Source organism: Tigriopus californicus, chromosome 12 (genome assembly GCF_007210705.1).
Source record: "Tigriopus californicus strain San Diego chromosome 12, Tcal_SD_v2.1, whole genome shotgun sequence".
Lineage (NCBI taxonomy): Eukaryota > Metazoa > Arthropoda > Copepoda > Harpacticoida > Harpacticidae > Tigriopus > Tigriopus californicus.
The window spans coordinates 490,225-504,082 of NC_081451.1; the positions used below are offsets into that span (position 1 = coordinate 490,225).

The 13,858-nt window shown below is 42.5% G+C and overlaps 1 protein-coding gene across 1 annotated transcript; it reads left to right on the plus strand.

The window, feature by feature from the left end:
- Nucleotides 1-2,349: 2,349 nt before the first annotated feature.
- On the plus strand, nucleotides 2,350-6,500 carry LOC131891553 (ubiquitin-conjugating enzyme E2-17 kDa). The gene is made up of 5 exons (XM_059241158.1): nucleotides 2,350-2,522; nucleotides 2,620-2,800; nucleotides 2,929-3,102; nucleotides 4,422-4,616; nucleotides 5,795-6,500. Exons 2-5 carry the CDS (start codon nucleotides 2,777-2,779, stop codon nucleotides 5,843-5,845), a joined length of 444 nt encoding a protein of 147 aa, XP_059097141.1. The 5' UTR covers nucleotides 2,350-2,522; nucleotides 2,620-2,776; the 3' UTR covers nucleotides 5,846-6,500.
- The last annotated feature ends 7,358 nt before the right edge of the window (nucleotides 6,501-13,858 follow it).

Sequence of the window (13,858 nt, forward strand, 5' to 3'; positions counted from 1 at the left end):
GATAATGACCTCCTTTTAGATGGAATGACCTTGAACTGACAGTTAGAAAAAGCCACAAAAGATCTATCAACAACATGCTTTGACATCATCATTTTGATTCTTCAATTATGCAAGTCAAATGAGCTAAATATGCCCATAAATTGCAGCAGAGAGGGGCAAAAAAATGGATTAAAAAGTGCACAAAGTGTTATTTTGCAACTGCAAAAACACCTAATTAAGTACAACAAATGCGAATAACAGCTTTTACTTGGCGAATCGAAATGATGACTAAAATGAGGAAAGAACCAAAAGTGGCAAAAAAACAGTAGTGCAAATGGTCATTGAAAACGGGTGTCTGTATTGACTTGTCAAACTCAACAAATTGTAAGTGGGATGACTAACGCCTCACGAAACCTCTAGAAGTTGTGAAGGCGAATGTACGACCCAAAACCCAAAACAAGTACTGAGAAATAAATCGCCGGAACAAGATTCCGTGAGACAGATTTTAAGGCATTGCGAATTTCTTAAGTTTGACAAGTCAATAGATGTGAAAAGCGGCATGTGTACATACCATTCAGGCCAAACACTAGCCCTTAAGATTCTGACTTTTCCCCAGCTCGCCAAGACCGGACTCGAGTCCATCACAGGGCCTGCCAGAGTCCTTTGATAGGTGCAGGACTCGTCTGTTCGTTTGTTCATTTGGAGTCAGATGGCAGCTCTCTAGCTTGGACTAGGGACCAGGGTCTCTAGCTTGGACTGCCATCTGATTATGGGTGCCCCAAGTTAAGGATATTCCCGCTCTGTCGTCACAACCGACGCGCGACATTAATTATAACCTCACCTTCGGAATGGTCGCAGGTTCGCCCACGAAAGCTGTTATTGTCAGCAACTTATGCTGGTATCAAATAGTACAAAAAAAGCGTGGACTGGGCTAGCCTGAGATCGAACCAGGACTTGCAGATTGGAATGAGAGTTGCTCTACTGCTGTTAGCCTTCAGCTAAGCAAGACTGTTATAATCATCAATCGAGATCTGCTTTCCAACATGGTCAATTTCTGACGACATTTCGAGACAAGGATTATAATTTTCTTTGGACCAGTCCTGATTCAATTCCGGCCACTTTTTCCAAAACTGACTGAAAGACTCAACTCTTCTTGGACTTGACCTAGGACTCCCAACACCATGGATTCATTGGGCTAGAGGGCTTGACTAGCCCTCTAAATGGGGCTAGTTCGTAGGAAACCCTTTAGACATGTCTGGCCGTGAACAGTTTGAGGTATGGTGGAGCTTGAAGCCGATGGAAGCACCAATTGGTCATTATTGTGTTAAACATATCAAAGTTTCCGTGCTCGAGTCACCCCTTCATTACCTCCGGGGTGAAAACGAGTATTGTTATCAACTTAAGCCCGGATGGATAACTCTGGAAAGTACCCCATAAGAAAGGGAAGGGATATGGATTACTTTGCCCCCCATGGTATTGGGTCATGCTTTGGGCCCATGGGTGGGTTCAATGGTAGACGTTATTCTTAACCACTTAGTGGGCGCTACGACTGTTTCAAACTGAAACTAACCTAATGCATCCCAACCTGAATTAACCCAACCGAATATGATATTTACAACCCAACAACTTGATATCGAAACCTGATAGGAATTGGGCACAGATTTATAAATGCACACCACCGAACACCGAACCTATTGCGGATACCAAACTTGAAAAAAAAATAAAGGACCATGGCGCCCCGCCCAAGCCCCGGATGGGCGCTGGCTTTCGGCGTTTTTCTTTCGTCTGGTGCTTGGCCAACCTGAAGCCAGTGACGAATGAAAGCGAGGGACCGTGCCTGTCTTGAAGCCCTGGGCTGGTCTGGCGGGCTAGCCGGCGAACTGTGGATCCAGACGGGCGGATGAGTGATGTCGGCTGGGCGCTTTTTTTTCCAGCCCAGCGAGCCGGCTAACGCACTTGGCCCCCCCACCAGACGAGGGCCAGCCGGCCAGCCTGGCCTGAACCGTTGAGGCGGACACCGTGCCCTAGGCTGAGTCAGCGGGACAAGAGACCCGACGGGCAGGCACGACTCTGAGGTCTAGTCGTTCCGGCCAGCGGGTGAGCACGTACGTGAGTCCATCCATAGCCAGGCCCACCAGCTAGATGGGTAGGTAGGCAGCTGTTGGTGTGGCAGACTTGGCCTGGTTCGGGACTGAAAGGCCGAGGCAGGCCCTGGGCAGATGGGTGCGTGGCCTTCTGTCTTCTCTCCTTCTCGTGCCGTGCCTCCTGCCCTGGTTCAGCCTAGTGTGAGTGTGGTGTGGGCGGCCTGAGCCTCTGGTTTCATCTGGATGGATGGCCCAGCTAGCTTACTAGCCAAGTCAGCCAAGTCAGCCAAGTCAGCCTGTTGTGCTCCGATCGTTCGTGGGGAATTGATTCTGGGATTGGATTCATTGGGCCACCCCATCATCCATTTCTTCTTGATCATCCTCATCCTCATCGAATTCTCCATCCATCCATCCTTGCTTGGATTGTGGCTCCCCTTTGATCCATTTCAGCCTCTCCTGGTGAGTGAGCCCTCTGGGATTGAGTGAGAGTGAGAGAGAAACAGGGCTATCGAGTTGACGAAAACTTGCTCATTCCCTCAAATCCGCGACAAACAAGGAGGACCAAGAAGAAGAAGAAAAGGAGGAGGACGAAGAGGAGGAGGAGGAGGAACAAGCCAGTCCCCAAGGCAGGATTTCTAGGATATTCCAGGATTCGGTCTCATTGATTGACTCCATCATCGGTCCACCCATATTCTCACCAATCGAAGAAGAGGATGGCGTTAAAACGGATCAACAAGGTGAGTCATGATCCCCTGGGATTGGTCGTCAAGGCCAAAGAAGGTCGGATTGAGATTGATCTGGCATCCCTGGGATCCCTGGGAAGAATGCGATTGATATCCACTTTGTCATGTGCGTGTCTCGGTAGGAGTTGCAGGATTTGGGGCGTGACCCGCCCGCCCAGTGCTCGGCCGGTCCGGTGGGCGACGATTTGTTCCACTGGCAAGCCACCATCATGGGCCCGCCCGAGAGTCCATTCCAAGGGGGCGTGTTCTTCCTCACCATCCATTTTCCCACCGACTATCCATTCAAACCGCCCAAGGTAAGTCCCAAAGCCCGCCCGCCCGCCAGAATTATCCACATCAACGGTGGATTCTCCGCCCATTCAGAGTGGGCGGGGCTCATGCACGATGCTGCTTGAATCTGAGGCCCAAGGGTCAAAGGTTGAGCCAAAGCCTTGAAGGGTCATTCATCAATTCATACCATTGAAGGTTAGGGGAAGTTTCAAAAAACACTCCACACGAAACCAGCTATTATAATCATCCCTCAACGCAACACAAATTTGAACTGACAATAAATAGGTGAAGATTAAGGTGCATCGTTCAAATGTACACTTTTGGGGGAAGATCGTTTTTATATGTTTGTAGTGAAGTTCAAATGATCGTAGCTTCATGATCATGACAGTTGATTGTGGTGTGGTTTCATCACTGAAAGGTTAAGGTCATATGAGGATGGAATTTAATCCAGATTCCAATTGCCATATCAAAGTTTAGCTCAAGTATCTGGGACAAGCAGTCAGCCAATGTTCAAGTTCAGATTTGAACCAGGGTAAACTAAAATGGACAGCCTAAACAAGGAGTTGGTCAATCTCAAATGAGAGAGCGTCATTGTTGCTGTAATTTCGTTTTCAATTTTAGCCACCTGAAATTAAATAGCACTGCCCAATGTAAGAAAACTCACCTCCTCAGGGTGAACTCGACCCTGTACCCACGCATTGACATCAAATTTGAAGTTTCATTCAATTCATTATTGTCCTGAAGGCGTGTAAGGCACTGGGCTCTAGACAAGGAATTTTGGCCTTTTTTCCACGTGTAATAGCTTGTTTAATGAAACCAAAACAAAAGCAACCGGAAGTGCCACAACCCTAATCTTAGTGTTGTATATTTCTTTTCAAATGTTGCTCAAGTATAGCTTGACATTATGACATTATGACATAACCCATGAATATCTTTTGTTTTATTCAAAATTTGCTATGTCGGCCTTGGGCGATTTTGGCACTACAGCAATATTTCCAACTTGTTCTAATCGCCCCAAAAGGACACAAGAATATGTATGATGGTCATGTCATAGTCATATGTCTTTCTTCTTGACAGCTCGTATCGTAACGTATTACCTCAGAGATCATCAGGCTTGAACCGGGATAACAAAAGTCAAAGTAGGCTCATTTCATTCCGGGTCAAGTCCTGTCTCTCTCTCTCTGTGTCTCTCTCTGTGTCTAGTAGACTCACTCGCCTCTGGTCATGTGTAAGATGTACGAGAGAGGTGGAACCTGGTTCCTGCCTGATGAACTCACGTTGATTCGAGTGTCTGAGTGAGTGTCCCTCCTTCATTCATTCATTCATTCATTCATTGGTGCTCTAGGTGGCCTTCACGACGCGTATCTACCATCCGAACATCAACTCGAACGGGAGTATTTGCCTGGACATTTTGCGCTCTCAGTGGTCGCCGGCGCTGACCATCTCCAAAGTTCTCCTCTCGATTTGCTCCCTCCTGTGTGATCCCAATCCAGACGACCCGCTAGTCCCGGAAATTGCCAGAATCTTCAAGACAGACAAGGTACGTACGACCTCCGACCTCCGACCTCCGACCTCCGACCTCTGACCTCCACCCGCTCGCTCGCTACTAGTACATATAATAACCCCCAGAAGTCGTCAATCAGCGATGTCGATAAACACGACGACTGATCAGAAATTGAGGCCATTGTCTTCCATGTCATGGCCGAAAGTGGCCAAAAGGTGGCAGGGAGCAGGGAATGGAGGTAGAGGTGGTGGCCACATGCCCGCCAGTGCTTGAAATGCCCCATCGAAATCAAACACAATCATCAATAACAGCAGGCAATAATGGCTCGGTCCTTGATGACTAATCTGTTCCATTTCTATACGTATTGTGATCCGAGCGATATAGCGCTAATGTTGTAAAATGGGTGAATAATTATCTCGATGATCGAACACAAAAAGTAGGAATAGATGGAAAGGTATCTGAACCTGTCAAGATGACCTGTGGAGTGCCCCAAGGCAGCATCCTGGGCCCATTACGTGTACTATTTCAAATTGATGTAAACGACCTCCCATGGGCAACTCAATTGGACATGACAATGTATGCCGAAGATACGACACTCCCAATTAGATAGCAATGACCTCCCTTCATTACAACACGGAACTAGTCAGTGACTTGAAGACCTAACCGAGTGGTTTCAAACTAATCGACTTGCACAAAGCGAAAGTGATTTTATGCTCCCCTGCCAATGTGCCTTATGATCTCGACAGTATGGTAAGCAACTCCCAGATGGAGCACGTTGGGTGGAACCAGCCGGAATAACTTGTGTAGTTATTTAAGGCTGATTTGTAGACGATAGATTCAATTGGAAGCAGGAAAATCGGTATGAAAAACACTATTCACCTTCTTTCTGGCAAAGAAGTCCTTACCGATGATGCTGTGCAAATCAATTGTACGATGCTCTGATCAGAAGTAAGATGGAATTCGGCCTGGAAAATGCCCAACAGTGTTCAAGTGGTTCCATCAAGGCTAAGGAAAGCATTTCAATCGCTGTGAAAGGCTTATTCTCCTGTACACTCCGTGCTTGACGGTCAACTAGTAAGCCAAAAACTTGCCTTTTCTCTGCGAAGCTTTCAATGCTCTGGAAAGATTGTCCATGGTTGAAAATGACATGGTCATAGAGTGGGTAGAATTGTCAAGAAATCACACTGTCTCACGGATTGTTTCTCATGTTCCAGGACAAGTACGCCGATTTGGCTCGAGAGTGGACTAGAAAATACGCGATGTGATTTGGTTTCATCATCATAATCAATATAAACAACCACAACAACCACAACACCAACGTTAACATGGTCTTAAACAAGTAGTACGACTGCTACCACTAACGCAACCACCAACACCAACCACGCCAACATCCTCAACAACCATCGTCTCCTCATGATCATCAACCACTTCATTTTCGGCGATATCATCATTTTTGGTCAATGATATCCACATCAATCGACCAAAGATAGCAAACGTAGCAACAACACTCTCGACTCAACGCTTTGACATCAATAAAAGGATTCTTCACTTCATATGGTTCCTTTCTTGACCCAAAAAGCCACCACAAGCCTCCTCCTCCTCCTCCTTCCCTCGCTCACATACATATTTGATCAGACCCACCCCGCCCCACCCCGCCCATTGTTTGTTCAGACTTCAGTTCAGACAAAGATTATAAATTGGACCCCTTCAAAGCGTGCGACTCCTAAAATCCTTCTGTTGTGGATGCAGATTCGACTTAAACAAAAAAAAATACGCAAGACAACCTTACGGTCATAAGAAAGAGAAGATGAATGGCTGCAAGAAACCCGAAGCCACTTGTTTGTTTCCCTCGCATCACTTTCTTATTGGTTGGAACATGGATCAGTAAAAATAAAATAAACAAAAACAAATGTTTCCAAATCATGCTCGTTTCGTTTTCGCTTCTCCCTGGGGATACTGCTGTTGGTGACATGGGCCATTGGCATGATGGAGGCAAGCATTGCAGGTTGAGCTCAGGTTATTCTTGGTAGAACAAGGTAGCTCTCTAGGTAGGACTCGACCTCCGATCATGGTGTGGTCCAATTGGACAGGAAGGCCATTTGGCAATCGCCTCCTGTACTACATTGGTCTGGATGAGCAGATGCCCTCGCCGCCACAAAGTCCGCTAATCCGTTGTCACAGCGGTAGAAATGCCCTTTAAAGTTGTGATGGAAATTCCCAAGCACATCTTGGCATTTTTCTCCCTCAGAAAATCATGAGGAAGAACTTTGATTTCATTGCATTATGACATTCTAGCCCACATAAAAAAAAACTTACGTGCCTAAAAACATTATAAAAACTAAAATTCTCAAAAACCTACCCAATGTAATTTAGGAGCACATTTAGTTAGCTCTTGAATATAAATTATGCAATCATCATCTATTTCACCGCTACTTAGATGCATCGGATTTAGTGGTCCAAATTTCATCGTTTTTAGCCCCGAAATGCCCCGGTTATATGTCAATTCAATTTCCCAAAGAAATAATATCGATTTGCAATACCACAAATACAAAAGATTATTTTAAAATCCTTTTCTTGCATAATCTCACAATAGCTAAAAATGCTATATAATGTCACTCAAAACACATTAAAAATGTAATCTTTGAAAATGTGTGTTACAATCATCATGTGCACACTTAGTTAGGCATTCACTTGAATTCTGAAGACAATACATACAACAAACAATGTTATAGATTTTGTCGTTCCCTGAAGACTTTGTTGAAACTTATTGAATATAGCTTCTTTAAGGCTTCATCGATGCTAGTTTATCTCGACTTTGCCAAGGCCTTTGCACAAGGTATCATGGCCCTTAGTAAACAGCTCCATGAGATTGGGACCGAAGGGCCAAGGTTCTCAATTGGGGTCAAGAAAGTTTCATTTGGGTTGTTGTTGTATAAACAAATTGTTAAGTGTGTGTTGTGGTAGGGTGACCGCTAGTTGACATTACATGATGTCAAGTCAGGTGTATCTCAATGGTCCATTTTTGGGTCCTTCTCCTTTTTCATTATCTTCATTGCTCCGTTTCAGACTGGCTAGTAGTATGTCGTCTCTCTTCTTTGCTATTGACGACAAAGTTGTAGTTTGGTAGGAATGGCCAGATTAGTAGCTTGCAAGGTCCTAGACCAAATATCTATTCCTGGGTAACTGAGAGTAACATGGCCTTGAATGGAATGAAATTCCGCTCAAATGACATTTGGGTCGACGCCATTAGACACTCCACTAATTAGATGATTGACTGTATAGGAACATTTGAGCAGCGTTCTTCATCCTTGAAGGATTTAGATGTAAGTCCTCCAAGATAATGGAAAGTTCGATGAGCATATCCAGGTTGAAAAGTTGGTAACGTTTCAAAACATGTGGTGGCATATATCGGCACAGTTTAAGTCCAGACGATAGTGTCGACGATACTAAAACTCTGTACCAAGTCGATTGGTTCAGGCCGCATACTTGAATATGCCTCTCCCACTCCAATTAGTTCAGCCAGGTTTGCCAAAAAGCTCGGCTGGTTCCAAAGATGTTTACCAGGAAACATGAAGATATGAGAGAGCTCTCGTATGGAGAGGTTAGAAAGGTTGGGATTTGTACAGCTATTCAGACGAAGGTACGAAAGGTATCTGATTTTGTACGTTATTCAAAAGCATTCATGAGCTGTGGTCCCAACCCAGGATTTAGGGTCAATTTCTAGTGACCGTTAGAGCTTAACGTGCGTTTTTGAGAGCACTTCAAGCCTCCGAGAATCCAGGCTAGTTTAAAAACAATGAAGTCCAACTCTCTTTCTTTCGGTCCGGGCTCCTTCCAATTGTTCAATTTGCTGGCCCTCCAAATATTTCGATAGGGTTTATGTAGGGGGTGATCCAGTAGCAAAATTTAAAGTCAGACTTTGACAAGCTTTTGACTTAAAAATCCGGATCAACCTATATTCAAAGGATTAGCCAGGATCAGCCAACCTCAATTCGTGGTCGGATTCAAATAATATATATAAATAAAAAGTCAAGTAAAATAAATAATCTTCTCGGTCTGAACTGCTGGGAATTCCAATCCCCGGTACGGTAAGGAAGTCGCAAAAAAAAAAAAATCAATTTCAAATAATTGCTTCCACTCCTCAATTTCTTTGGACCAACCAAAATTCCGAAACAAAAGAGTGAGCCTCCAGGGACTTCATGCTTCAGAGAGAAAAAGTGCTTTGTGGTGCGGGTGTCGTTCTTGTGGCCCCGAATCGTTCCGTAATTTGTAGCTTCAATAGTCATCCCAAACGCATTGTTTTTCTGATCCACAGTGATTCTTGGCCATGACTTGTCCAACATTTCACAGTCCTTCTCATATTGCCGGCCACCTCTACCCAAGGACATCCTGGAGGTCCTATTTGAGCCCTTGGGTATCTTACAGTATTAACCGGACACAAAAGTTGAGCTCCCACAGCGACGTCCACTTGGCATGTATATTTCTCAGACATTTTACGTCTCCTTTCTTTCTTCCAATTGTAGCTTTGAGACAAGTTCCTTTGAGAGGAGCGAGTATCATGGTTCGCTGCTTTGTTTTTACTGGCTTTTTGATTACTTTTAAAAAGAAGGGCCTCTCATTGTGAATTGGATTTAGATTCCAAATTTAGGGTTGCCCCAATTGTATATTTACCTACTTGCTAACCACTAGCCACCAATAACACAAAGAATCATTAATACAGACCTTCAAAGAGTGCGAGACGTCGCGAAAATCAAGCGCTCTCCATTTAAAACTTAAGACATCCAGAGCCAAGACTTCTCAAAATGAAAAAAGCCAACTCGCGCTTTAGTAGCAAGAAATCGCCTACTTAATGTTTACGAGTATGTTGCTGACGAAATCTCTGTGCGACCTCGAAAGGTAATCACAATAGTTATGATCGGTGGAGAGTGTTACAGAAACCCCCACAGAAACACAAAGGAGGAAGCAAATCCAGTGCTGCAAGAAATGGATATCACTTGCTAAAGACGATCGGTTAAGGAAAAGATCCAAAATAGGCAATGTCGTTATGTTCGACTGTTGAAACGTCTTGTGTGATGTTGAAGCCAAATGGAAAGAGACTCCCTGCAAGAGGCATTCACTTATTGGAAAAACAACAACGAGTAAGAAAGCAAGAAACAAAATTGTGATCTCAAAGGTCTTAAAATCTGGGGATACGAAAGAGTTGCCGAAATGATATAAAGATGTTGTTTATGTAAACGTTTCCAATCAAGTACTCCATTACCTTGTCTTGCAAAGAGTCCTTGTATTGAAAAGACGCAAATCAAAGGTTTCCAGTTCAGGGCTCCGTTTCGTCGGTGGAGTTCTACAACGAGATAGATAAAAAAGAGTTCTTCAGGTCTGGCTCGTGGAGGGTTGGTCCCAAAAAGGTGGCTACCATGTTGTGTGATTATCACCACTCAGCGGCCTTTGCAAGGACCGTCTTCGCCTCGACACAAGAAGGCGTTCAATTTGAGGAGGAGAGGCTCCTGGTACCAGAACAAACTCGGTATTGGGCGTTTCGTTGGACCATTTGCTCCTGGTCCAGTGAGAGAAGGCGGATTCGCCTTATTCAAGAATAGTGATTAAGTTTTGCCTCCCTTGTAATTTGGTCATTGTCCTGTCTTTGTCCTCGGCTTGATTTTTATTTCCTTTAAACAATGTCTTTCGACAAATATCCACTTATATCTTCAAATCTTGCTCCCCAAGCATTCCACCCAAGTTTTGACTGACTGATCATTTGAAATCTCTTTTTATACTTTGTGGTCACGTTGAAACCGTTTAAAACACCCCGTCAATGCTGTTTCAAGAGATCTATCCTTTCTTTCTCTTCAATTTCTCCTTCAGAGCAACACACTGCAAAAAGTTGGTGTCAATACCTAAGCCACCTAAAAAAATTGGTGCGAGACCTCAAATTTGGATTGGGATGTATTTATACTTGGCGCAGAGTTGGGTTAGACGATTGATGATCTGAGCGGGGTAATAAGTATCAAATTTCAACGATCTAGGATACGTAAAAACTTTGAGAAGCATGAACTTGCATGGCTAGTTCTCTAAATGTGAGGTCTCCTTATTGCCAATGAAGAAAAAGATCGGAGACCTTGTTCTTGAAGAAGCACCAGAGATTTTGGCGATGCAGGAAATGTGGCAATTGGTCTAGGATTCAACTGATATTCAATGGTTGATAGGATTGAACGAACAGATGGGACCACGGGGAGGTGGAGTGGGATTTTTGATTAAATCAAACCCACAAAATATAGCCAACCTAAACCTTGAATTAATGGACGAAGATTGTGAGGGTGAATAGGAATTGAAATTAGGAAAAAGAGTCTTCCTCTCTGTGTACATTACCACCACATGCTGACTTTAATACGAGCTTTCCACAAACTAAATTGATTATTCTAGGCAAACACTGGAGAAAATCAGTCTTTTCTTTGTGGAGATCTGAACATTGATTTGCTGAAACATCTAAAACTCTTACAGACCTCATTGGACTTTAGGACAGTTTAGTTTATCACCCCTGATCAATAATGCTATAAGGATTCACCGCACACTCCCGACTTAATATGACAATATCTTCACTAACTGTCCGAGGTATTGTCCTCTGGAATACTTGAATGTGATTAGTGATCACTTTGCAACTTTTACTTCATAAGCATGAAATCATAATAAGTAAGACCCTGTCCAAGGAAATAGAAATTAGGGACACAAGAAAACCTAAATCTAAAAAGACTAAAAGATTTATTGCAAGTCAAAGACTGGGTGTTAGATATGGAAACCCAAGCAGGCATTTAAAAATTTCTGAGACAAACGTTTTCTCAGATATTTGATATAGCTTGTCCAATAATAAAAAGACGATGCAATAAAGGGAACACAAAACAAAATGCTGGCGATGACCATGAGGACTGATGACGTCACGAAAACAGAAAGATAAACATGTTAATAAATTCAGGAAACATCCTAATATAGAGGTCAAAAACACTTATGATAGTTACTCTAAATCATATTACAAAGCTAGTGGCGGATAGCCAAAGAGATACAATGGAAAACTTTTTTAAAGTGAATAAAAAAAAATGAAGACCCTCTGGAAGGGTTGCGAATGAACTAATGGGTAACACGACAAATCACAGACAGTTTCTTTTCGTCTCAAATCAAACAAAGAAAACCAAATCACATCTGATCCAAAAGAAGTTGGGACAATATTTAACAACTATTTGCAAACATAGGTTTAACTTTAAAACGGCAATTTTCCCTCTCATAACGCAGAGCTCATGGGTGGATTAGGACCCAAAAAGGTCGAGAAATTTTTATTTCAAATGGTAAATGTAAAGAAATAAAGGCGGTGATAAATGAGCTCAAGTCGAAAAACAGTTTCAGGAAATGGACGGTCTGTCAAACCGAATTCTAAAACATATAGCTCCAGCTTTAAAAGTGCCGTTGGGAGGTTAGTGAACATTTCCTTTGTGTCCGGATACATACCAACAGAATGGAAAACTGCAAAAGTCATTCCACTTTTTAAATCAGGTGACAAAGCACTACCTGGTAACTATCGCCCTGTAAGTCTTTTGCCAAGTTTCTCCAAGTTTTAGAAAAATTTGTTCATAAATAAATGGCTAACTTGTTTAGAAGTAGAGGTTCTCCTTTACCCTGAACAGTTTGGTTTTAGAAAACAACATACACTATGCATGCAGTTCAAAAATTTCTACAAAAATTTCTGCTAATCTCTGCGACAAAATGGCACTGACTGTATTTCTGGACCTCAAAAAGCTTTTGATTGCGTTGATCATGGTTATATTGATAAAAAAACTGGAGTATTACGGATTCCGCGTAGGTCCATAGTTTGGTTAAAAAACTACCTTTCTGAGAGGGTACCAGTATGTCGAGGTAAATAATGTTAGGTCCTTGAAACTGAAAGTTAAATGTGGGGTTCCTCAAGGCAGCGTCCTTGGACCTCTCTTATTTCTGATCTATATAAACGACATGCCTCAGCATAGCAATTTGAAATGCATTATGTTTGCTGATGATACGACGTTTCAATGTTTGAAAGCCAACGGATAAACTAGAGGAGAAAACAAATGTTCAACTGGAACGTATTTTCAAATGGTTAGAAATAAATAAATTAACTTTAAACATAGATAAATCTAAATTCATGATTATCGGGCACAAAAATTGTAATTTAACTTCAAATCAATGTAAATGGATGTAGGTTAGAGGAGGTGGGTTCCACCACTTCCAATGAAAAATCCATACGATTTCTGGGAATGCAACTCGATAGCCAAACTCAAACTGGCACTGTCACATTGATAGTGTAGCAAACAAAATTCGTAAAATTCTTATTCAGATTTTAGTTAACTGAACAGTAATCGCAAGTCAGTGCCCAAAACTGTAAAGAAACAACTTTATAATGGACTTATCCGAAGTGTTTTGAATACGGTATTGAATTTTATGGCCAAAGTACGAAACTGAAGATCTTGTCCATACTCCAGAAAAGAGCTATTATCGTTGGATAAATAATGCGAGGTGGTTTTCTCACACTGAATCTTTGTTTCATGAGTCCAAGCTCTTAAAATTGCAAGATTTGCGCACGCTTAAATCAAGTGATGAGGCAGTCGTGCTTGCAAGAACTTCCACCATGCATTAATATTTTCAAATGGAAAAATAATCCTCGGCTTGGCGGTTGTAGAGCAATTACTCCAGTTTGCCAAGTCGGGACTTTTACAAAGACTACCGAATTTTGCTTTTCCAACGAGTGGAATAATTTCAACCCTCCAGCATCGATCTAACCAGATCTATAATTCACCCAAACAACCAGAAGATATCTCTACAGAAGTACTCTATTGCTCCGTGCAAACTCAAAAATTTCTATGTATGCCAACAAAAATCCTAAGAAATGATTTTTTATTTTTATTACGATTATCAGCCGCTCAATCTCATCAAAACACTCCATGCACCAAATTCAATTCTAAACCTATTAATTTTCCTCCCATTCCTGAAGTCGTCTCACATTTTCTAGTAAACATAACAAATTAACACTGAATTATTTGCTTTGCTCTGTTTTTCATGTTCTTCTTTCTGTATCTTTTTCTTAGTCCCTTCTTTTCTTATAACTTCAAACCGATATGATTTCCTACAAGCCTTTCAATTTGATTTTGTAATTCTTCCAACTCACGTTATCGTGTTGCAGCTTGGCCTGTAACATCATGATATCTAGCCATGTCCTTCGTTAATATGCCCAGTCCTATGAAAACAAGCTTTTGTTACCC